General features: G+C 40.9%; 1 protein-coding gene across 7 annotated transcripts in view; it reads left to right on the top strand.

The window, feature by feature from the left end:
• The window catches only part of FREM1 (FRAS1 related extracellular matrix 1), a 111,165-nt gene that overhangs the window by 42,600 nt on the left and 41,997 nt on the right, over positions 1–26,568 (top strand). For 4 of the 7 annotated variants that reach the window (XM_043514867.1, XM_038402814.2, XM_043514869.1 and 1 more), the window contains 9 exons: positions 1,552–1,804; positions 3,581–3,778; positions 4,920–5,105; positions 7,799–7,995; positions 9,258–9,483; positions 17,045–17,189; positions 20,081–20,222; positions 21,901–22,096; positions 22,761–23,025. In XM_043514867.1, the coding sequence (XP_043370802.1) occupies positions 1,552–1,804; positions 3,581–3,778; positions 4,920–5,105; positions 7,799–7,995; positions 9,258–9,483; positions 17,045–17,189; positions 20,081–20,222; positions 21,901–22,096; positions 22,761–23,025 (1,808 nt within the window). Of the gene's footprint in view, positions 1–1,551; positions 1,805–3,580; positions 3,779–4,919; positions 5,106–7,798; positions 7,996–9,257; positions 9,484–17,044; positions 17,190–20,080; positions 20,223–21,900; positions 22,097–22,760; positions 23,026–26,568 lie in introns of those variants that run through there. The other 3 variants (XR_006281503.1, XM_043514871.1, XM_043514870.1) reach the window with 3 other exon arrangements.

Raw genomic sequence — 26,568 nt, 5'->3', positions numbered from 1 at the left:
GAAAATGGCTTTAAAATTATGACATTTTTAAAAAATACGTATGGGTCTCTTTTTATTTACTGTCAGTGTTTTGAACCTTGAGGTCACACTCAGGGCACATTTTCAAGCTTTTCTTTACAATCATAAAGGTTAGAAACTCACTTTTTTAATGAAAGCTAACGTGTGATCACGTGACTCCGGGAAATGGGACTTTAAGAAAACATCCAATATTGTGAGATGAGAATCATGAGAACTGGAAACACTGACTTGTCCATGGGTCTGTGCATGAGGAATTGCCCCATGTAGATGTTGTCTCCCCTTCCATACATACACACACACCCATGTGCATGCACAATTCCTCTGGATGGACCTGAATCAAGGCAACTGCACTACATGATCATTTCAACAATCCTAACTGGTTCTGCAGACTCCATAATTAAATTTAGTGCTGATGATAATACTTCTGTATTGCATTTCATCAGAGAACCACAGAGCACTTTCCATTCATTTAATAACACACAATATCCCTTTGAGGTAGATAACTACTATATCCCAATTTTATGGGTGGGGAAACTGATGCACAGAGAAGTGAAGTGGCTTGCTCAGTGTCATGCAGCGGGTTGGTAGCCCAGCCGACAGTGTCCGGTTAGTCAGTATCTGGTGCTAACCGTTAGACAATGGTAGGTGTAGTTTGGATTTGTTTTCTTTTTTCCCCTCTTTCTTTCTGTTTAATCCATTAAAGAACATCATCTGAGCTTCATATTGTTTTTGTTATACAACTTGAAAGCTTATAAAATCCCAGAATGTTAGTTGGAAAAGGCATAATTTTCCTGCCCCTATGGTAAACTCCCAACTACTATAAAGCTGAAAAGGCAAATTCACGACTGATGTACACTGATGCATCTCCACTGAAATCAATGGAGTTGCACTGGCTTAAACAAGTAGTGACCTTGGCCCAAAATTCCAGGCCTATACTCCTTGATTTCTACCCCTGCCACAGGTTAGCGGGATATGTCTTGTATGTCCAGAGGTCCCTATCTGTGCCCTATCAAAGATGCATTGCAGCATGTATTAGTTTTCTGCTGGGTTATGAATGGCACTGCTGCTTCAGATAAAAATTAATTCATGGGGCTGACTGAAGCCTATTGTGTTTACTTAGTCCTTACTCAGACAAAACTCCCATTGACTTCAGTCAGACTATTGTGACTTCATTGTAAGCTCCTCTTAAATGAGGGACCCAGGATTTAATCCCATTATAAAATAAGAATTGGCTGTCACTAATTTAGAATACAATGCTTGATAGTGCAGACAGCCTGAGCTAAGACTGGTTCCTTTAATTTTCTCTGCCTTTTCATTTATTTATTTATTTAGCCTTCCAATATTTCCCATCTGCATCTGTCCTTTTTTTTAGTATATGCAAGTAATTCATTCCATTTTTTGGCCTATTTTCTATATCTGCAAGTCTAATCATTCACTTTGGTTGAGAATGCCCCATGTTTCCTCCCAGTGAACTATGCTTGCAAGGACACGTGACGTACTTTACGTAAAACTGTGTTTGTTTTTTCTGTTTAGGTGCTACCTGTAAATGATGAGCCACCTATCATGAAAGATGGCCTCATTCCCCTAATACAATGTCCAGAGGGTGAGGAAGTGGTCATCACCTCAGAGTACATTTGTGCCACTGACGCAGACAGTGATGACATGAAACTGACTTTTATGCTGGCTCGACAGCCCCATTATGGGGTTATGAGGAAAGCTGGTGTCGTTGTGGATCTCTTCTCCCAAGCGGATGTTGTCTCTGGAGTAGTGACCTACAAACATACTAGTAAGTGAGACTAGAAGAGCATTAGATTGGAGGTGCAGCCAGATAGCTTTGGGATCTTGTATAAATCCAGATAACTCGAGCAGCTCATCACTAGGAGATGCTGAAAGCCTGCATCTACATTACTGTACATAAATAACCACATGCAAACACAGCTGTGAAACATAGTTGTGGCCCAAATGTGTTGTGTAACACTTTCTAATTGCCTGTTTGGATTGGAAAAGATCTCCTAGCCAATTTATAGAGTCATGGTTCTAATCCTTCTATCTGTAAATACATTTAACTATGCTTGATACCTAGACTAAAATATGGTAATATGGTTCCTGAACATGGTAAAAAAAAAAAAGTCTTAACTTTTTTTTGCAACTGTGAACATGTTACATATTTGTGTTTGGATAAATTAGATTATTTTTATACTCCATAGAGGGATATAGAGATTCAACAAAACAACACCAATGATTTCGGGGAGTTCTCAACAGACACACCTGTTTTGGAGAGTTTACAATCCTTTTGCACTAGAAAGTAAATTATTTTGTGGTTTGACAGAAAACCGTAGTTTTAGCAAGGGGTTCTTTTTGTTTTGTTTTTAAAATTAAAGAAACTTTTCTAGAAACTTCATAGATGGTTTGGATTCATTTGATTACATTTTGTGCTCCAGGCATTTACATGTCAAAAGAGCACTGGTGATTGCACATGCAAATCAAGGCCAGTTACAGCTCCCTGAAAGTTTGGCCATTAGAATATTCTTCAAGGGTTTTCCCTGGATAATAAGTGTTTTCCTTCTATAAATGTGTGAACACTATTGTTCCAACTCTTGTTTCAGAATCTCCAGTTCTGCATGTGCTTAGCTCATAATTTTGTGCTAGAATTGAGAATAGACTTGATCTTTTCACTATGATTTCTATCTGTTGTTAAAGGAGAAGCTGTAATTTGAACATGGAGGGAAGCAGTTGAATATGACAGGTTTCAGAGTAGCAGCTGTGTTAGTCTCTATCCGCAAAAAGAAAAGGAGTACTTTTCTTTTTTCAGTTGAATATGGTCACTCTTGATATTCTTATTTGTAACATCATAGAGGAATTAAATGACTTTACACCCTGAGAGGTTATTTGGGCAAAACTGAGGTTACTTTGGAAGTGGCATGATAGCATTTATTATTATAGGATTTAGTTGTCCATTTAGCAGTAAACCACCATGTTTGGCAGTGTCAATTTTTTGGGGCTATGCAGCACATATGGATCTGAATATTTCTAAGTCCATAAAAATATCTGGGCATGATGTTGTCGTATCTTCTTCATATGTCCTTCTGTCGATTCTGTCCAGGACATGGATGCATTTCCATCCTCCATAGGAAGATTGTCAGTGTTTTAGGAATTATGGGCCTTTTCTCCATTGGTACGCAGGGGATTTGATACACAGATTGATACACAGTAACTCCCTTCCTTGACAAAATGGGTTTTGAGCATTAATCGGTCAAAATAGACCCCTGGAGGCAAAAGATACAAAGTAGATTATTTATAGTAAATAGCATGGATTAAGATACATTTATTCATGTTGTTCTTTCAGCAGAGAAGGGCTGTATAAAGACTATGGTTCTATCTCTGAAAAACATAGAACCAAGCAGTTTCAGCTCTTTCATTTGAATTTTGTTGTTTTTTTAGCCTGTTTTGTCTCACAATTTACCCTGAGACTATTGTGGACTGTCCATAATTGATACAAGTCACTGCTTCATTGAGTTTTGGTTTCTTGTTGTAGAACATCATCTGTAGCATGTTTTTCCAGGTGGGGAGATTGGCCTGACTCCTTGCTTTGACACCTTAACTTTGGTTATCTCTGATGGTGAAGCTGGTGTGGATGTGAATGACTGCTGTTATGATGGAATTCTTCCTTCTCCAGTACCACTTCATGATTCCTTTCCAGTATATGACCTTAACATCAGTGTATTTCCAGTGGACAACCAGCCACCATCCATTTCAATTGGTGAAAAGCTTCCTCTTTATTTCTAGTCTATTATCTTATATGCTGGTGTTGGCTAGAGGCTAGATTCTCAATATTTTCTAGCACCAAAAACTGACCAGACAGGAAGATAAGCATGCAAAACTTTTAAATCATATCGACCAGTTTTTCACACAGGCAGCCTTCTTTCCTGCAGGCACAGTTTGTACTTAGAATTCAATTTCAAGTGCAAATCTGAGTAATTGCCCCTAGCTGTTTGACTCAGTGTGCAGATCAGATAGCTAGAGATTCAAGTACTCAGATCTGTCCCCACTTTTTATTTTTGCAAGTGCCTGCAGAAAATTAGGCTGAACCTCAGCCCTTTGAAAATTTACTCCATATGCTTCTGTGTAATAAATAGATAGAATAATAGAATGGTCCTGAACCAAAAACCCAGATCCAAACAGCTCTGAACTTCACAAGAATTCAGAACTGAACTTGGATCCAGATTAAATAACTATCAGCATTACACAAAACAAAAATATAGCCATAAATATCTCTCTACTTTATCCTACTACTTCTTAGCATGCACTTTACAAACTGGCCTTTTCCAAATTTAATCTATCAACAGGTTCCATTGACTTTGGGTTTTGGATCAAGATCATAGTGCCTGTCATAAAAATACACTTTCTATGGACTTATCTTTTCTTTTATAATGTCATTTTATAATGCCATTTACTGCAGGCATCGTGTATATGTTCTGTATTGCAAAAGAACATTTAAACATATGTATGGTAGCTTTGTAATTTGCAGCCTATCACCCAAGCAATGTTCTGGAAATGAAGTATTGTCCCAGCAGGGAAATTAAACACTGATGCATGAAAAATTGTTCATTATGAGAAATTCGTAACAGCTCCCAGGCAATTAATGCTCTGACAAACAGAGGTAACAACAGATCTTGCAGCACATAAACCATACTTAATGGCTTGTCAGTAAAATTGTTTTGTGATTTCCTCCCCCCACCTGCTTACGTGGTGAGAAAATGGAGTTGATACCATGATTAGAAAACATTTGTACCAGCCTGTTTGTAGTACAGTTTCCCGTCAGCTATTGTGCCAATTTCTTTAGTAAAATATCCCAGTAAGTTGAGTTAAATAATACTCATCATCATATCATTTCTGTCTAGGTGCCATGTTTGCTGTGGATGAGGGTTTCTCAGCTGTCATTACCACTAACAATTTGTTTGCTACTGACCCCGACACCGCAGCAGATGACTTAGAGTTTGTTTTGGTTTCTCCTCCCCAGTTTGGTTACATTGAAAATATACTACCTTCCCCTGGGTTTGAGAAGAGCAACATTGGTATAAGTATAGGTATGTGTAGACATACCTATGGCAAGAACACCAATATTGTGCATGTTACATACATGGCTAATGGACTACCAGGCAGTACGCTGATGTGTAGTCATGGCAGGTGCATGCTTTAATTTAGTCTTTATTGAGAAGGCAGGTATACTGAGGCTGTGTGGGAGGGATTCAAAGAGAGAATGTCACCCTGTGAACATGAAGAATTGGTACTCAGATAAATTAAGCATATTTAAGATTTAAACATTTGAGCTGCAGTCTGTGTTAGAAATGACAATATATTAACCTATTTTCTCTACACTGCCACTTCAGATTTCTTCTGTACTCTCTCCTTCCACATACACACTTCTGTTTTTCATTAGTAAAGTATTATTGGCAAAATTTGAAAAAATGAATGCATGAAGATAGGCTCTAAGCCTACGTTTTCAAAAATGACTAGTGATTTTGGTTGCCTCGATTGTTTGGTTTTTTTGGGTGTCCATCTTCAGACACTTTAAAGGAGCCTAATTTTTAGTGCACGAGCGTGGTGCACTTTCTGAAAGTCAGGGCTCTTACTGGTGTTTCAGGTTGGGCACCCCCAAATGACTAGTCACTCTTGAAAATGTAGATAGGATTTTCACAAGGATCTAAGTGACTTCCAGTGGCTTTTGTACTCCCCAGTCATTTAGGCATTTCTGAAAATTCCACCCAAAGTCCCTATTTAGGCAAACCTTTCCCTATCTACTTGCATTTACTTATTGAGGGCTAGATTGTGCAAATCACACATCTTCCATAGTGAGGGGTAGTGTAGACCTGCAGCATCCCAGAAGGAGTACCATGTGAGGCACTTGGTCTCAGGAAGATAGAGTGCTTCCTGGAGCTCCCCAATGTATGGGGGTGTGTGGAGGAGGTGAAGCATGTGCCCTGCTACATCCTTGCACAGGATGCAATATACTCCCCCCATGAGTGTGTCTACACAGCCCGCAACAGCGAATCTCCCAGTTTGGGTCAACAGACTTGAGCTAATGCAGGTCATCCTAGTGCTCTAAAAATAGCTGCCTAGACCGTTTGTTGAAGTTGCTGCTTGTTGCTGAAGCCTATGGAGGGGGGTGGGCTTCAGAGCCTAACCTCCAGTCCAAGCCACAACTTCAAAGTGTTGTCTAGATCAGTGGTTCTCAACCAGGGGTATGGGTACCTGTGAGGATACACAGAGGTCTTCCAAAGGGTACATCAACTCATTGAGATGTTTGCCTAGTTTTACAACAGGCTACATAAAAAGCACTAGTGCAGTTAGTAAAAACTAAAATTTTATACAGACAATGATTTGTTTAAACTGCTCTATATACTAAACACTAAAATGTAAGTACAATATTTATGTTCTAATTGATTCATAATATGGTAAAAATGAGAAAGTAAGCAATTTTTCAGTAATAGTGTGTGATGACACTTGTATTTTTATGTCTGATTTTGTAAGCTAGTAATTTTCAAGTGAGGTGAAACCTGGGGGTATGTACGCAAGGCAATCAGACTCCTGAAAGGGGTACAGTAGTCTGGAAAGATTGAGAGCCACTGCTCTACACTGCTAGAGTGAGCCCCACTAGCCAAAGTCTGTCGACCCAAGCTGGGAGGCTCACTTTCACGGGCTTCGTAGAAATACCTTGTGTGGCTAGCTAGCAGAGCTGGCTTGTGATTGGCAGGAATGTAGCCATGGCTTTTCCTCCACCCCCCTCCCTACCCCACCCTCTATATTCCCTTTGGGCACTAGGTACCCCAGACAAATAGTGAAGCAACCATTCCTGTGCTATCTTGAGTATCATCTTCACCCTTATACATGCTGCACAAAGAGTGGGAGGAGAGGCTTTTTATTTCTGTCACTCCAATACAAGGATATATAAGGGCCAGGCAGACTTTGGCTCTAAATGAAAAAGAAATCTACAAAAGAGTTAAGAAACTATCATATAGATGTGTTCCTGCCTTGTCCAATTTACTTAAGCCACTTCCCAAATTGGATTGATCATAAGCAGATTTGATTGGTTTTGGAGTGTAACTCTTGGCGTACATCTACAACTGCAGTGTAAGAAGCAGCAAGACGCTGTTCAAAGTGATGTGAGATTACCTCTGTTGGGAAAAGGTCTGCATTTCTTTTTGCTCTAAACCTCCTGAGCAATGTTGGATTTGAAAGAAATTGAACATGACAGGTCAAATTCATTCCTGGTGTAACTTCACCTTTAGATCGGAGAATTAACATTTCTCCAGGATGGAAGATGTGTTATTTAGGCTTGGTCTACATTTAAAAGTTAGATCAACATAGCTACGTAGGTCAAGGGTGTCTGACATAAATATGCTGACCTAAGCCCCCAGTGTAAACACAGCTATGTCAACAGAAGAATGCTTCCATCAACATAAACCTAACTTCATTTGGGGAACTGGAGTTCCCATACTGATAGAAAAAATCCTTCCTGTGGAATTATGCTGGTATAGCTACACAAATGTAATTATGCCAGTATAGTCTCCATAGTGTAGAGACAAACTTGGTGTGTTTTATTTAGGACCCATATTCCCTTGCTTCCTCAGCATTAAGAATGCTTAAAGATATGTTAAACCCAAATGATTTGTACCTGGAATGAGCATGGATTTACAAGTGTTTAATGGGTTACAGTGTTTGTTAAAAGGGAATCAGAATAAATATTGTGTTAACTTGTCATCTCTTTGAATTCCTCTAGCTTCATTTCAGCTGATACACCTGAAAGCCTTGCATATAAATTATGTGCAGTCCAGGCATATGAGGACAGAACCAACTTCAGATCAGTTTACGATTTATGTCACTGATGGGAAGCATCATTCAGTGGAGACCCCATTTTATGTCCTGATCAACCCAACGAATGATGAAGTCCCAGAATTCATAGCAAGGAACATAACTGTAAGGAATGATACAAAATACTAGATAGCTAATGACTTTCTATGCCAGAAAATATATAGCCAGTGGCTCCTTTTTAACATTAACATTACTTTTTAACAGTATTAGCATCTTTCTGAGAGTTATTCCCCTTCTTTTGGCCTGCTGAGTGAAATTCAGCCCTGTGCTGAGAAACATAAGGCCTATTTAACACACAAGTCTCATATCAGCCATTAAAATAAGGTGTTAATGTTGCATAGGCCTTGTGCTGGTGCTCTGCACAAGACTGAATTTCACCAATTACCTCCTTTAGTAGTGTTTTAACTACTTACCTGAGGAGACTTGATTTATTGTAATATCTATGTATATTTATCTAATCTCTGGTATGTCCATGTTTGTGTATATACACACACACAGATGTAGCTCCAATATATTTCATGACCCCAGAACTCAGCATGCCCAGAGCTAAAAGCCACTTCACTGATGAGTTGCATGATTCTCAGTTTCCTTTACAATATTCTGGTACAAGAAATTGTCATGGTAAAAAAAGAACTTTCCTGCATTCTTTTCTGCTGACCAAAAAAAAAGGGAGGGGGCAAAAATAATGTTACCTGGAAACACAGGATGAAATCCCAGGCCCAGTTGCCATTGACTTCAATAGAGTCAGGATTCACTTGTCATCAATCCCACAGAATTGATGTGCAATCGGGATATATGCAATGTTTCACAATATTAAATTTTTTCAAACTGTGTGGATCTGCTATGTAGCTGCCTCTTAATGTGTTTAAGAGTGGTTATGGTCAGAAGCATGACCATGTAAAAATGTCATCTTCTGACTCATTACTGGCCAGATTCTCAGCTTGGTACAGGAGAGAGAGGAGAATCAGGGAGCTGGTTTCTTGTGTTTTGTTGATCTATGAGGGGAAATTCCTGCAAATACTTACTGCTAAGCATAACAACATTTACTACTGTGCATTGTCACATTGACTTCAATAGGGCTTTCCAACATGGTAAGTACTGTGCTGGTAAGTAAGTAAGAGCTCAAAGAATCAGATTCTTAAACAATGAAAGAATCTTAGCTGAGGAGGTGGAGGGTTGTTTTTTCCTTTTGGTTTCAGAGGAACCTCTGATGGTTTGTGGGAAGGATCTGGCTGCTCTTTGTGAGGGAAGAGGATTCCATTTCTTTAAAAAAAAAAAGAAGAAAGAAAGGAAGAAAGAAAGAAAGAAACTACTCTTTCTACAGAAAAATCATGGTTATTGTTGCTTTGTTTTGTTTTGCTGCTCAGGTGCAGGAGGGCCAAATGAAAGAACTGGATCCCTCTGTAATCAGCGTCCTTGATCTGGATGTACCTCAAGATCATTTGAGGTTTACTGTTGTCCAGCAACCCCAACATGGATTCCTAATTCATGGAGTCTATGGCAATGATGTTATGAGTTACAAAAGATTCATTAACCGTCACCACAGTCATGAACGTCCTGTGCATGACTTTTCCATGGAGCTTCTTAAGAATGGTAAATGCAGCATTTTTTTTGCATCAGTCCTTTTGTTCCTTTAAAAATTCATACCAGACAAAGTGGCCTTGTAAGAAACATTCATCACTTATTCACCTGGCCTAGCTATAGTTTCATAGGAAAATTTAAGAATAGCAAATTAAATCTGAGTGGCATTTTCTGACTTCAACATATTTAATCCTTTGGGAATCCTTCAGGAAGTTCATCCTGGGAAGCCTACACCCCAAGTTTCCTGTGAGGACAATAATACAGTATTGTAACCCTTAGTGGAAATCATATGCATGGGAAAAGGAGTGGTCTAAAATGTGTTAGCCAGTATGTTTTAATTAACAATTTTTAATGCCACTTAGTACCTACTCTAGGTAGTCAGTCATTTTTAAGAACATTATGTAGTCATGGGTAAAAAATTGCTTTACAGGGTAGAGGTAGGAGACGGGGCTCTATTGTTAACCATGACCAGCTAACTGAAACCTGTTTGTCTACACTGATATTCTGAAAAAAGAAAAGGAGTACTTGTGGCACCTTAGAGACTAACAAATTTATTAGAGCATAAGGTTTCGTGAGCTACAGCTCACTTCATCGGATGCATTTGGTGGAAAAAACAGAGGAGAGATTTATATACACACACACAGAGAACATGAAACAATGGGTTTATCATACACACTGTAAGGAGAGTGATCACTTAAGATAAGCCATCACCAGCAGCGGGGGGGTGGGGAAAGGAGGAAAACCTTTCATGGTGACAAGCAAGGTAGGCTAATTCCAGCAGTTAACAAAAATATCAGAGGAACAGTGGGGGGTGGGGGGGAGAAATACCATGGGGAAATAGTTTTACTTTGTGTAATGACTCATCCATTCCCAGTCTCTATTCAAGCCTAAGTTAATTGTATCCAGTTTGCAAATTAATTCCAATTCAGCAGTCTCTCGTTGGAGTCTGTTTTTGAAGCTTTTTTGTTGAAGGATAGCCACTCTTAGGTCTGTGATCGAGTGACCAGAGAGATTGAAGTGTTCTCCAACTGGTTTTTGAATGTTATAATTCTTGACGTCTGATTTGTGCCCATTCATTCTTTTACGTAGAGACTGTCCAGTTTGGCCAATGTACATGGCAGAGGGGCATTGCTGGCACATGATGGCATATATCACATTGGTAGATGCGCAGGTGAACGAGCCTCTGATAGTGTGGCTGATCTGATTAGGCCCTATGATGGTATCCCCTGAATAGATATGTGGACAGAGTTGGCAACGGGCTTTGTTGCAAGGATAGGTTCCTGGGTTAGTGGTTCTGTTGTGTGGTGTGTGGTTGCTGGTGAGTATTTGCTTCAGGTTGGGGGGCTGTCTGTAAGCAAGGACTGGCCTGTCTCCCAAGATCTGTGAGAGTGATGGGTCGTCCTTCAGGATAGGTTGTAGATCCTTGATGATGCGTTGGAGAGGTTTTAGTTGGGGGCTGAAGGTGATGGCTAGTGGCGTTCTGTTGTTTTCTTTGTTGGGCCTGTCCTGTAGTAGGTGACTTCTGGGTACTCTTCTGGCTCTGTCAATCTGTTTCTTCACTTCAGCAGGTGGGTATTGTAGTTGTAGGAATGCATGATAGAGATCTTGTAGGTGTTTGTCTCTGTCTGAGGGGTTGGAGCAAATGCGGTTATATCGTAGCGCTTGGCTGTAGACAATGGATCAAGTGGTATGATCTGGATGAAAGCTAGAGGCATCTAGGTAGGAATAGCAGTCAGTAGGTTTCCGATATAGGGTGGTGTTTATGTGACCATCCCTTATTAGCACCGTAGTGTCCAGGAAGTGGATCTCTTGTGTGGACTGGTCCAGGCTGAGGTTGATGGTGGGATGGAAATTGTTGAAATCAGGGTGGAATTCCTCAAGAGCTTCTTTTCCATGGGTCCAGATGATGAAGATGTCATCAATGTAGCGCAAGTAGAGTAGGGGCATTAGGGGACGAGAGCTGAGGAAGCGTTGTTCTAAGTCAGCCATAAAAATGTTGGCATACTGTGGGGCCATGCGGGTACCCATCGCAGTGCCGCTGATTTGAAGGTATACATTGTCACCAAATGTGAAATAGTTATGGGTGAGGACAAAGTCGCAAAGTTCAGCCACCAGGTTAGCCGTGACAATATCGGGGATACTGTTCCTGACGGCTTGTAGTCCATCTTTGTGTAGAATGTTGGTGTAGAGGGCTTCTACATCCATAGTGGCTAGGATGGTGTTTTTAGGAAGATCACCAATGGACCCTGATTCTCATGGGTGACTTTAATTTTCCTGATATCTGCTGGGAGAGCAATACAGCGGTGCATAGACAATCCAGGAAGTTTTTGGAAAGCGTAGGGGACAATTTCCTGGTGCAAGTGCTAGGGGAGCCAACTAGGGGGAGCGCTTTTCTTGACCTGCTGCTCACAAACCGGGTAGAATTAGTGGGGGAAGCAAAAGTGGATGGGAATCTGGGAGGCAGTGACCATGAGTTGGTTGAGTTCAGGATCCTGACGCAGGGAAGAAAGGTAAGCAGCAGGATACGGACCCTGGACTTCAGGAAAGCAGACTTTGACTCCCTCAGGGAACAGATGGCCAGGATCCCCTGGGGGACTAACATGAAAGGGAAGGGAGTCCAGGAGAGCTGGCTGTATTTCAAGGAATCCCTGTTGAGGTTACAGGGACAAACCATCCCGATGAGTCGAAAGAATAGTAAATATGGCAGGCGACCAGCTTGGCTTAATGGTGAAATCCTAGCGGATCTTAAACATAAAAAGAAGCTTACAAGAAGTGGAAGCTTGGACATATGACCAGGGAAGAGTATAAAAATATTGCTCGGGCATGTAGGAAAGATATCAGGAGGGCCAAATCGCACCTGGAGCTGCAGCTAGCAAGAGATGTCAAGAGTAACAAGAAGGGTTTCTTCAGGTATGTTGGCAACAAGAAGAAAGCCAAGGAAAGTGTGGGCCCCTTACTGAATGAGGGAGGCAAGCTAGTGACAGAGGATGTGGAAAAAGCTAATGTACTCAATGCTTTTTTTGCCTCTGTTTTCACTAACAAGGTCAGCTCCCAGACTGCTGTGCTGGGCAACACAAAATGGGGAAGAGATGGCCAGCCCTCTGTAGAGATAGAGGTGGTTAGGGACTATTTAGAAAAGCTGGACGTGCACAAGTCCATGGGGCCGGACGAATTGCATCCGAGAGTGCTGAAGGAATTGGCGGCTGTGATTGCAGAGCCCTTGGCCATTATCTTTGAAAACTCGTGGCGAACGGGGGAAGTCCCGGATGACTGGAAAAAGGCTAATGTAGTGCCCATCTTTAAAAAAGGGAAGAAGGAGGATCCTGGGAACTACAGGCCGGTCAGCCTCACCTCAGTCCCTGGAAAAATCATGGAGCAGGTCCTCAAAGAATCAATCCTGAAGCACTTAGAGGAGAGGAAAGTGATCAGGAACAGTCAGCATGGATTCACCAAGGGAAGGTCATGCCTGACTAATCTAATCGCCTTTTATGATGAGATTACTGGTTCTGTGGATGAAGGGAAAGCAGTGGATGTATTGTTTCTTGACTTTAGCAAAGCTTTTGACACGGTCTCCCACAGCATTCTTGTCAGCAAGTTAAGGAAGTATGGGCTGGATGAATGCACTATAAGGTGGGTAGAAAGCTGGCTAGATTGTCGGGCTCAACGGGTAGTGATCAATGGCTCCATGTCTAGTTGGCAGCCGGTGTCAAGTGGAGTGCCCCAGGGGTCGGTCCTGGGGCCCGTTTTGTTCAATATCTTCATAAATGATCTGGAGGATGGTGTGGATTGCACTCTCAGCAAATTTGCGGATGATACTAAACTGGGAGGAGTGGTAGATACGCTGGAGGGGAGGGATAGGATACAGAAGGACCTAGACAAATTGGAGGATTGGGCCAAAAGAAATCTAATGAGGTTCAATAAGGATAAATGCAGGGTCCTGCACTTAGGATGGAAGAATCCAATGCACCGCTACAGACTAGGGACCGAATGGCTCGGCAGCAGTTCTGCGGAAAAGGACCTAGGGGTGACAGTGGACGAGAAGCTGGATATGAGTCAGCAGTGTGCCCTTGTTGCCAAGAAGGCCAATGGCATTTTGGGTTGTATAAGTAGGGGCATAGCGAGCAGATCGAGGGACGTGATCGTTCCCCTCTATTCGACACTGGTGAGGCCTCATCTGGAGTACTGTGTCCAGTTTTGGGCCCCACACTACAGGAAGGATGTGGATAAATTGGAAAGAGTACAACGAAGGGCAACAAAAATGATTAGGGGTCTAGAGCACATGACTTATGAGGAGAGGCTGAGGGAGCTGGGATTGTTTAGTCTGCAGAAGAGAAGAATGAGGGGGGATTTGATAGCTGCTTTCAACTACCTGAAAGGGGGTTTCAAAGAGGATGGCTCTAGACTGTTCTCAATGGTAGCAGATGACAGAACGAGGAGTAATGGTCTCAAGTTGCAATGGGGGAGGTTTAGATTGGATATTAGGAAAAACTTTTTCACTAAGAGGGTGGTGAAACACTGGAATGCGTTACCTAGGGAGGTGGTAGAATCTCCTTCCTTAGAGGTTTTTAAGGTCAGGCTTGACAAAGCCCTAGCTGGGATGATTTAACTGGGACTTGGTCCTGCTTTGAGCAGGGGGTTGGACTAGATGACCTTCTGGGGTCCCTTCCAACCCTGATATTCTATGATTCTATGATTCTATGACTGTAGTTTCCTCAGGAAGTCAGTGGTGTCTCGAAGATAGCTGGGAGTGCTGGTAACGAAGGGCCTGAGGAGGGAGTCTACATAGCCAGACAATCCTGCTGTCAGGGTGCCAATGCCTGAGATGATGGGGCGTCCAGGATTTCCAGGTTTATGGATCTTGGGTAGCAGATAGAATACCCCAGGTCGGGGTTCTAGGGGTGTGTCTGTGCGGATTTGTTCTTGTGCTTTTTCAGGGAGTTTCTTGAGCAAATGCTGTAGTTTCTTTTGGTAACTCTCAGTGGGATCAGAGGGTAATGGCTTGTAGAAAGTGGTATTGGAGAGCTGCCTAGTAGCCTCTTGTTCATACTCCGACCTATTCATGATGACGACAGCACCTCCTTTGTCAGCCTTTTTGATTATGATGTCAGAGTTGTTTCTGAGGCTGTGGATGGCACTGTGTTCTGCATGGCTGAGGTTATGGGGTAAGCGATGCTGCTTTTCCACAATTTCAGCTCGTGCACGTCGGCGGAAGCACTCTATGTAGAAATCCAGGCTGCTTTTCGAGTCCACCCAGAATCCTTCTTTTTGTAGTGTTGGCAGGAAGGTCTCTGTGGGTTAATATGTTGGTCAGAGGTGTGTTGGAAATATTCCTTGAGTCTGAGATGTCGAAAATAGGATTCTAGGTCACCACAGAACTGTATCATGTTCGTGGGGGTGGAGGGGCAAAAGGAGAAGCCCCGAGATAGGACAGATTCTTCTGCTGGGCTAAGAGTATAGTTGGATAGATTAACAATATTGCTGGGTGGGTTACGGGAACCATTGTTGTGGCCCCTTGTGGCATATAGTAGTTTAGATAGCTTAGTGTCTTTTTTTCTTTTGTAGAGAAGCAAAGTGTGTTTTGTAAATGGCTTGTCTAGTTTTTGTAAAGTCCAGCCACGAGGAAGTTTGTGTGGAAGGTTGGTTCTTTATGAGAGTATCCAGTTTTGAGAGCTCATTCTTAATTTTTCCCTCTTTGCTGTAGAGGATGTTGATCAGGTGGTTCCGCAGTTTCTTTGAGAGTGTGTGGCACAAGCTGTCAGCATAGTCTGTTTGGTATGTAGATTGTAATGGATTTTTTACCTTCAGTCCTTTCGGTATGATGTCCATCTGTTTGCATTTGGAGAGGAAGATGATGTCTGTCTGTATCTGTGCGAGTTTTTTCATGAAGTTGACAGATTTCCACTCTATACGGCTAATATTCTGGAGAACAATGAAGTAATTAATATGATTTCAATACATTTACACCTATGTAACTCAGATCAGAATTTGGGCCTCCGAGCACTGAGGACAAATATGTTTTCCCTCTGTTTTTATAATGTCACTCATCACCATTGTATCTGATCTCCTTCCACAAAAAGTAGACACAAAAATATAATGTACTCATTCTACATTCCTCAGTGTTTCCTGGTCATGCATATTGACCCCATCTCAGTTGAGTGACCCCTCCTCTCTCTCTTTCTGCTACAGATCTTACCACTTCAATACCCTATCACTAACGTTCCAATGCAAAGAACTGCAGTATGACCTCTCTATCCTCCTTTGTCTAGCCACCTGCTGGCCATCCTAGCCTGTGCTATTCTTGTAGATAATCTGGGAACTAGCTTTGGGATGGTTATTCAGATGTGGACTAGCAAATGTCAAGGTCCTAGGCCAGTTCTCCTGGTACATCCATTCAAACATTTGACTAGCACAACTAGCTCTTCAGTGTTAGCCACTGAGGAATGGACAGCTGTGCATGGGTTAAATCATGGACCAACATGTGAAATGGATATGGTATAAGGAAAACAAATCTGGATTTAACAAGTAACTTAATGGAGTCCTGTTTTGTTTTGCTTTTTAAATGCACTAGATACATTTTGCTCATTTAAATCCTTGCGATCCTTTTGATGATCCTAAATGAGACTGAAGTACAAAAAATGACAAAAATTATAGGTCTCATTTTTCTACACGAAAATATGAGGACATTTTATTATTTTTAAAACAATGTTTTTACATCAGTATAAAAAAACTTTATGGAAGTTGGACCTATTGCAGTGATAATGACATAAATATATTTACTCTATCCATTATGCTTATTTCTTCATTTTTCCAATTAGAGAGGAAATAGCCCAAATCATTTAATTTTTAAATTACTTCTCCAATGTTTGAGTATTCACATGTGGGGTTTGGTTATCATTCATTTGCATTATGGTAGCACCTAGAGGTGCAACTGTGATCAAGTCTCCATTGTGCTAGGCATTGTACAAACATGACAGTCCCTAAGTGGACTAAGTGGACAAGACAGATAAAGGGTCGGAGAAAGGAAGTATATTATCATGCTTTTTCAGATTGGGAACTGAGGTACAGAGAGGTTAAATAACTTGCCCAAGGTCACAGAGAAAGTATGTATCATAGCCAAGAACTGAAGCCAGATCTCCTGAATCCCGCATCCACTGTCTCATTTACAACACTAGTCTTCCTCCCTAGACATGGGTAAGCCCTTTCTAAGGATCAATTAAGACACAGAGGAGTGATATCTGACCATTTTATCTCCCAGTCAAGTAGAAGTTTTAAATTGGGGTGGATGGGACTGGATGGAAAATTTTTACCTTTTGAGAACAAAGGTAGTTTGGAAAGGAGTTTCGTTCTTTTAGCAGGTCATGCTGCTCTCTTCGAGTTGCTGGTGTACTGATGGATTAATGAACAGCTGCTGCTTACATGGCTTGTCCTCTGCTAGCTGAAACAAACTGGCTGTGACCAGAAGACATGGTGGGTTGGGGAGAAGGGGAGGATGATGGAAGCAGAAGGACATGTCATGAAAGAGATTTTGAAGGAGGCAGGTTTTATTTTCTCTCTTTCCCCCCCCTCTCCCCAGGAATGAGGCTGGTGTACATGCATGATGACTCCGAAAACCTCACTGATGGTTTTACACTCCAGCTGTCAGATGGGAAACATAAAGTCCTCAGAACCATTCTGGTAAAGGTCATCCCAGTTAATGATGAGAAACCAATGCTGAGCAAGTAAGCCACATGTTCCTATTCCAAATTGTGGGATGTGTTCAGATGAAATGATTGAACAGTGATCAAAACAGCAAAATAGTGATTAATAGGGCTATTATGCCATAAATAGCTATAGACTAATGCCAACAAAGATGTTCCTGCATCTACCACCATAGGACTGTTTAACAAGAGCATTCTCGATAAAGATCACAGTTGATAACAAAAAATGCCTAAATCACAAAGTTTCTTTTCATGTTGGTTTTTTATTTCATAATAAATGGATGTTGTAATCTATATGTAGGCACATATTCCATTTGTCTGTCAGACCTTAGTTAAAATAGTTCTTGAAAAGCAACTCTGATCTTTGTACTCCCTCTGCTGGCCAATACATATAGTGCGATTGACTTTAGGATCCAGCTATCTCTTTCTCCTGGCCATTGGTGTTATGTGGCTATTGTGTATATCAGCTAACGCTGTGAAAATAGCGTAGGATTTGGGGATTGAGAAAGAACCCATTCCTGATCATCTGAGATCAACCCATGTCACTAAAAGGCTCTACAAAGTTATGGAGTAAGCTCTGAACATTCATAGTAGATTTTGTTTTCTAAAAATATTCTCTCTCAATCATAATTCATCTTCCAGTCAAGGGATAAGTTAATTTCCTCCCCTCTCATCAAAACTGTGATTTACAAATGAATTAAACTCAGGATGATGCCATATAGAGGAACTCACAAGACTGATGTTTCACTCTGACTCCTGATCTTTTAGAAGTAAACTACTGCAGTTGCATTTAAAGCAAATATGTTTTTAATTTGACTAGGAGAGTGAGGGAAACTTTCCACTGATGTAATTTAATAGGCATCAAGTTTAACAAACAAAAGGAAATATTTTCTTCATACAATGCACAGTCAACCTAACTCTTTTCCAGAGGATGTTGTGAAGGCCAAGACTATAACTGGGTTCATAAAAGAACTAGATAAGTTCATGGGGGATAGGTCCATCAGTGGCTATTAGCCAGGATGGGAAGGGATGGTGTCCCTAGCCTCTATTTGCCAGAAGCTTGGAATGGGCTATAGGGGATGGATCACTTGATGATTACCTGTTCTGTGCATTCCCTCTGGGGCACTTGGCATTGGCCACTGTCGGAATACAGGATACTGTGTTAGATGGACTTTTGGTCTGACCCAGTATGGTCGTTCTTATGTTCTTATGATCCCTCTGTGAAAAGTTTCATCCTTTAACTGCTGATGGTTATTGGAAACAATATTTCCTAAACTGCTAGAACTCCTTGCTAAATGCAGAGGAATAGATTTTAAGAATGTGTAACTTCATGAATCCAAAGAAAAATATGGAATACAAAAGTTAATTTTACAATTACATGATCACAAAGAGGTATATAGTACACATAAGCAAGAGTAGTGACCATAGCTTAGAATGCAGAGTACAGTTTACATACTAGTAAAATGAAATGATGTAATCATAATTACTGATCAAATATCCCTTGATATTTTTCTTGTTTGGATAAAGTTCAGTACACCATTCCCTACTTTCTCTCTTTGGAGTGAGGTATGGAGGTAACTGCAGATAAGTGTATTTTACCTTCTGTGCCCAGATGAACCCAGAAACTGTGTTGCTTCCTTGACAGGCAGTGATTAGATCTTATAATTAGTCATCCCCATTGGGGAATATTGCTCACCCTTTGATTTGAAATCACCTTTCCTCCCCACTTTAGTCCCATTCTCCAATAGCCTGCACATGCCACGCAGTTGGGAAAGTAAGCAGACTTGAAAAGAACTGACAGGGTGTTCCTGATCTAGCCGTTGATGTCTCTGAATCACTATGAGTACTGCACAATCACCTTTGCACATTCTTCCACTTAGCCCTGCTGCATGGAACACCTTCCCTGAATGTAAAGCCACTACATTTCCCCCCACCCACCAAAGCCCCTCTTCAAGACTCTCTAGTCTGATACCAGATAGAATTAGCCAACTAATTCTGGCTAGGTAGATGAAGAGTTGGGGGTCAGATAACAGTATTGTTTTAAATGTACCTTTAGTAGTGCTGTGTTTTTTAACCCACCTTCTAATCCCTTTGTATGTTGCTTGTCTTCTTAGATTGTCGGCTCTTTGGGGCAGGGATTGTGTCTTACCTTATCTCTGGTTGGCGCGTAGTACATAGTTAGTGTTACTGGTATACAAGTAATAAATAATAACAATAGTCAAATTATGTGGATAGAGAGCTGCTAAGAGGCAGGTATTAGCTGAAGGGAGGGAAACAGAGAGAGAGGGAGAGAGAGATTGAGAATTAGGCTGGAGTAAGTCTCTGGGGGAATTTAAAACCATTTTAGGACGTCCATCCTATCTGACTCTGTTTTTTCTTGCGCAATGGCAGCCACGGACACCAATGAGCAAAAGGCCATAAGCAAAACCTTACAGTGATTTGATCCTGGAGGGCTAATGGAATGTCTGAGGAGGTAATCATAGGAAACCAGCAGAATGGGCCTCTGTTCCTTGTGCAAGCTCTTTTTTGGGACTCAGCCAGCCAATGATTGAACAGCCAATGAATTAAGTCCCCTAAAGGGTCAATGGTGGACCTATTGGTTTGGCCACCTTGTTCATATTGCCCCTTTAAGGCAACCCAGATAATGACTATGGAGGGAGGCAGACAGAATTGATTCCTGTTGTTAGATCCAAAGTTGCTTCAGATCTGTTTTGTTGGTACTGCTTTTCACTGTTATGAGAAATCAGTCATCTCTGCTTGCTGTTTTGCAGATCTATGTGTTCTTCTTTAATCATTCTGCAGTTATTATTCCTGTCAGCTTCTGAGTAATACGATTCCTGGCAGTAGTATCACTTGTTGGAAAGGTTACTTTTCTGTTTTCATATCAGTGCATGAGGCTTTTCTTTTTTCAGGAAGGATGAGATAGCGGTGAACATGGGTGAAACCCGAATAATTTCTAGTGCTGTTCTGTCAGCCGAAGATAAAGACACCCCCAGGGAGAGAATTTACTATTTATTTGAAAGAATTCCAGAAAACGGGCAGCTTCAGCTCAAGGTTAGTCTTTGTGCTTTAACAAAAAGCAAGCAAGCAAACAACTCTCTCTTGTTAGAACAAAAAGAAGCTGATTCTTCTTTTATCCTGAATGTCTTTCATGTTTTGGAATACACTGCTATGGCAAACTGACTTGTGCAGCTGAACCATGCAAGATACTAAATCAGAGGTTTTGATACTAGAGGTGGGAGTTTCAGATGGGGTGAAGGGGAGGTTAAAACCATGGCAGAATTAGGGTGACCATACATCCCGATAAAATCGGGACTGTCCTGATTTTTAGTTCTTTGTCCCGCGTCCCGACTGATGCACGGTCAGGACGCCATTTGTCCCGATATTGCGGCTTTGGCCGCTCCGGCGTTTTTTTGTTTTGTTATTGTTTTTTTTTGCTTTGGCAACTCGGCTCTGGTGGGTTTTTTTTGTTTTTTGTTTTTTTTGCTTCCCCCATGTGTCCCAATATTTTGTCCCTTTTATCTGGTCACCCTAGGCAGGATCTTCATGGGATGATGGTGGAGATCCTAGAGGGGAAGAAACCCAATGGGAGGAAGAGGAGAGAGAAGAGCTAGATCAAATGGGGGAAAGAACAACCCCAGGAACAGAGGATGGGGAGATATTTCAGGGACCAGGAAGAGAGTGGAAGGAGACCCCACAAATGAGACACTTCCCAATGGTGCAGGAGAGAACCTATCAGTGAGAGAGGAAGAAAGTAAATAGGTGGAGAAAGAGAAAGGGAAGGTCAGAGAATAAGTGTTAATGAGAAAGAAAGAGACACTGAAAAAATAGGAATAGGAACAGGAGAGAAGAAAATTATTGACCAAAGATGAGCAATCAGAACAAAAAGCAAGGCAGATGTACTTTTCTTTTTAACTTGTTATGTAGAAAATTGGCCATTGTATTCCAGCTAGCATGATTCTGTGAGACAAGTGGGGCTTGGTTCTGAATGACGGTGTTGGAAATGGGAACCTCATGCCCCATACATCAGGGAGGGAAATAAGCTGCTAGGTAGATTCTGGCTTCTCCTAATATTTTATATAGGTTTGTGTGTGTGTCTAACAAGAAATATCTGAATGTGTCTGAAGCCCGTAGTTCTGGTGTGTTGTGCTTATTGGTATTTTAACATTATTTGCTCCAGCAGCAGCATGTTATGTTGGTACACAACTTCTGCTCAATACCACATATTCAGATTTTGGTTGATCTAGCGTATTTGTTGTTAAATACCTTGAAATCTTCTGAAACGCAGGATATTGCACCTGACATTTCACATTTTTCCAGGGAAGGACCCCATGGCTCCCTAATTCTCCCTGTGTCTCTCTAACTCCCCACAGGCTCCTCACTTATGCCTGGCTGGCTTTGGGCCTGAGTAGAACTAGGAGTAATGGCATGAAATTAAGAAATGGAAAATGTAGGCTGAATGGGAGGAAACACTTCCTAGCAGTGAGCTCTGTTAGGTTCTTAGCATCCGCTTTTCCACCAGCTTTTCTGGCTGCTTGACTACAAAGCTCCTGCCGGGTACTGCCCCTGAAACCTCCCATTAGGAAGGAGGTCCAAAGTGTGAAAGCGGAATATAGATAGGCTGTCATTGGCAAGGGTGTAAATAACTGAACAATATCTACTAATTGAGCAAAATTAACTTGGGAAAACTAATGGATAATGTCAGGTTGCTGACAGATTTTTTTCTTTCTAGGTAGGTAGGGACTGGGTGACACTCCAAACTGAAATGAAGTGCACTCAGGAGGAAATAGATATGAACCTTGTGAGATATGTGCATACAGGAGCTATGGGGTCCAGGAACCAAGACAGCTTCACATTTCATCTGTGGGATGGGGACAACAAATCCCCAGCACTGGACTTCTACATAACTATCAAGGATATGGAAAAAGGTAAAGATCTGGGTAATTTTGCATTATACCATGACTAATTCTTATACTAGGACAATCTGAATAAAATTAAATTGCCATTTATGATCCACTCTTAGGCCTTAACCCTTTAATGAGCGGGGTCCAATTATCTTCAGTGGGGCTCGAGGCCCGCAGTAGCATGACTGCCTGCATGGAACTCATTGTGGGATAGGGTCTTTTTAAATTATTTGTAAAGAAGGCTTCCTAAGATTTCAAAAGGTTGTACACTCAATTAATACTTTATCCTTCACCTCATAAGACCTCAAAGTGCTTTATAAATATAGACTAAACTAACAATATCCTGGTAAAGTGGGTATTATACTCATTTTGTACATGGGTAAACCAAGGCACAGAAAAATGGTAAGCAATTTCTCCAAAGCATGTAATAAAAACAGCAAAGCTGGGAGTATGGTTCAGGACTCCAGGACTCCTTTTGTGCTATAACCATGAGGGCTTACTTCCATCATTACATTTGTATTACAAAAGATGTTACCTTTATTGTGGATTTATCCTTGACAAATGTGACACTACACAATCACTATTTAAAACCATGAATTCATCTACCTACATTAGGTAGAAACAATAGGTAAGAGAGAAATACAGATGTCAATATGACACTTTTAACTGGGTATCATGTATCTTGCAGGGGACGTTGCTGTTTTCATAAGACCATTTACTGTATCTAAGGGGGATAGAGGTTTCTTGACAACTGATGTTCTCCTTGCAATTGATGGGACTGACAAACCAGAAGAGCTCCTCTATGTGATAACCTCCCCACCTCAGTATGGACAAATAGAGTATGTCAGCTATCCTGGAGTCCCTATTACAAGTTTCAGCCAAATGGATGTAGCAGGTCAAGCAGTCTGCTATGTCCACAATAGCAAGGCAGCTGCTCCCCGAGATCAGTTCAGGTAAGCTTTGAAGAATTCCTTCTTGTTTGTTACTTTGGCTAATAACAAAACTGATGGAAAGGTGGTAGTGATGGTGTTGGTAGTAAATAGCCAATGTTTATAAGACAAGAGGTATTACCTCAATCTTGGATTTAGCCTTGACTGACACTATGTGATCACTACTCATCCTTTAACATGCAAATATACATGGCTGATAACAACTAAGTCAGGAGAGTGGGCCTCAGTAACATCCCTTTTGGAATTTCACCTTAAACTATACAGTTTTCCTTGTTAATTGTACCACTGGTCTTAGTATTAAATTCTTCAGTAAGGAGGAGACAAAGAGGGGATGCACATTTCTTGTAATACCTGAAATCCTTCAGAACCATGTGTTTTTTCAACTATACGTTCTTTATATTCCCTCCTAAAAAGGTAGGTTAATTATTTAATTTCTCTTTCAATTTTCCACATCACACTCCATCTGAAGCCATACAATCTCTTACCACTGACAAGGGCAAAGATCCCCAGGACTGCAGGTGATGCAGACTCGTATCCCTTTTATATTGAGGTATTGAGATTCTTGCTATTTTCCAAACTGTTGTTGTGTGGATTGGAAATCCATCCTTACTGTACCCAGATCAGATGTTAGTACTAGGCAGAAGCTGAAAGTGCATGGTATTCAGTGTCATACAGTTTACTAAGACCCATGGAATTCCCAGGTCTTCCTATTTCACTTGGAACAGAAAATCCTTTTGACTGTGTTGAGTGGAAGTTTTATTTAAAGGGCAAATTTTTAGCAAAGCACCTAGACTAAATGGTTGGTTTGATTGCTGGGAACTGTGTGGGGTAAAAGAATCTCCTCTCCTACATCCCACATTGTCTCTCCTGTAAAGGGCACATGGTAGTAGAAGTTGTGGAGTGTCAAAGATACAAGAATCTGAATTAAAGTGGAGCCCCATCTCTGTCAATCCCATCTCCTTTCCCCCACCGCCCTCATAGGCAAACTGGGAACTTCCAGGAAGCTGAGCTTTACACAAGGGATATCTCCCACCCCTCCCACCAGTCTCCCTGTAATCCTGCCTCCTCTCTATGTGTAGCGGATTTGCCTCAGAGAAGGCAGGTTCTATAAAATCCCTAAGATAGAATGTTTAGAGCATCATATTCATTATATTCATCTCCCTCAGCTGAAGTTTTCTAATGGTTCATATTTTCTGAAGGTTGCATGCTGAACCATGTTTTCTCTAAGGTTTCCCATTGGTTTCCCCATTCTTCTTTTGTTTATTCTAGATGTGAACCTTCAGCTCAGGCTATCCATCAACTTTTATCTATGGCTTGAAGATAGGTGGTTCAATCCATAAGACTGCTCTGTCTGAGTTGTTATTGATTGTCTCTCTGGTTACAAAACAATCTCATGGCATCACACCCAATTTCTTTCATACTAGAGTCAGTGCTCTCACCAAACCATTGTCCACACTGAGAATTTAGATTCAGAGTTCTTGATCTAGACTTAGATAGTTCTTTCATGCCTCTTGCTACAGCCATTCTTTGGAGCAGATTGAGTGACTGTGTCTTGCAGTTTAAGCATTTAACTAACTTCTGCCTTAACCTTCTTGATGTCAACAGTGTTATATGCATCCGATGAAGTGAGGTGTAGCTCTCGAAAGCTTATGCTCAAATAAATTTGTTAGTCTCTAAGGGGCCACAAGTACTCCTTTTCTTTTTGCGAGTGTTATATGGTGGAAGAGTAGTGTATGTGACCATTAGTAATGTATTCCTTGATACATATAGATTGTGCCCTGCCCTCTTGTGCTGTGCTTCTTATTTCAATACAATAGATTTTTTTTAAATCTTCAGTAAGTGACATTAATTCTACCACAAGCTTTTTGAATTCTATAGTGATTCTTTCACACTCTGATGAGCATTAATCTATTCTAGTTTCACAAGACAAGTAAATAAGTACAACAGAATTTGCAGACAAAAGTTTGTCACCTTCAGAGCCAGCTTGGCAGTCTAGTGACAACCAAATGCACTGTCACATGGAGGATCTGGGTTCAGATCCTGAACCAGCCACACAAGCCAGCAGAGACTGGTACTTTCTGGAGGCAAAGTGTCTGGAAGAACAGAGTTCCTGATGGTGTTCATAATTTACTCCGATGGGCCATAGAAAAGAAGGGTGTAACTAGAAGGAGGTTCACTATTGCACGCAGCCTTTTGCGGATGGTGGGGGTGTTAGGCTGATTAAAATGCAGATAATGTTCCGCAAGAAATAGTAATAAGCTTTGAGTAGAGCTGGCTGAGAATTGTCTATCAAAATGTTTGGATTTTTTTTAATAGAAAATGAGATTTCACAATATCCACATTTTTCACAGGAAATTTTCAATTTTGCCAATACTCGTTGATTTTCCTTTGGGGAAAATCAAATTAAGAATTTCACTTTGGGTTACCCAAATCAAAATATTGTAGTTCGTTGAACCAAACAGAAACATTTACTTTTGAGTCTGTTCTATATTAACTTGCCTGAGCTGCCACGGTGCCTCATGGGAGTTGTAGTTTAGATGCTTTCATGTCCCAATTCTCCTGTATGGGCCAGTGCTCCCAGGTTGGACTACATCACACATGGTTCATCATTCCCTTGTATGGCTAAACTGCTATAATGCCTTATTGGACTTTTATGATTGCAGTATATACTGCAATCATCCTGTAAAGCTTGGCCCAAAGAAGAGAATGAGGCCATGAGGCATCCAAACTACAAGTCCCATATGGCTCTGTGGCAGACACAATTCAACACTGAACAAGCTGAAACGAAATGTTTAGACATTTTTGAATCAAAATTATCTGAACTTTTCATTCTACAAAAAAAAGAAAGATATTTTGACCTTTTGTCCCAATTTGAAACAAAAGCAAACATTGAAATGTTCGAATTTTGTATGAGGTGGAAATTCTGATTTTCAATTAGCTCTAGCTGTGAGAGCTGTTCTTATGATCACTTATTTCCATAACAGAGAATACCAGTTACTGAGAATTTGTTAACTTCCTTGGCTTTATGAAGCTTTGTGATAGTCATGAATCAGTATGGTTTTGTGTAGAATACAAACTTGAACAGTTTAAGTTAGACGGGTGCATACCTCTATGTGGACCCACTTATTTCAGTTTTAGTGGCTTTTCAGTTTAGCTCAAACCTGCTCTTAATTAACTTAAGCTGAACTGAAATAGATCCAGTTTCAACTAAAAAAAAGTGTCCACACAGCCTTTTGCACTGGCTTAATTAAATCAGTTTAAAATGACATCTTCAATTAAACTGATGTAACTCTGCATGTAGACAAGCTCTAAGTTTTCTGTCTGGACCAGTGGAGTAGATCCAAATTAGAGCGGTTGGTTAAATAAAAGTAAGATTGTGGTTTTTTAATAAATATGTCAGTTTGAATCACTGTAATTTATGTTCTTTTCTATTATAATTTGGCAAAGAATTTGGTTGTGTATAGGGATATAAATACTGCAGTAGATTATTTTTTTTAAACAAGGAATTGTAACAGTAATTATATGGAGTTGGGAGGGTTAAATGAT

The sequence above is a fragment of the Dermochelys coriacea genome, chromosome 5 (genome assembly GCF_009764565.3).
Source record: "Dermochelys coriacea isolate rDerCor1 chromosome 5, rDerCor1.pri.v4, whole genome shotgun sequence".
Classification (NCBI taxonomy): domain Eukaryota; kingdom Metazoa; phylum Chordata; order Testudines; family Dermochelyidae; genus Dermochelys; species Dermochelys coriacea.
The sequence above is the reverse complement of the archived record's forward strand: the minus strand, read 5'-3'. Positions and strand labels throughout refer to the sequence as shown.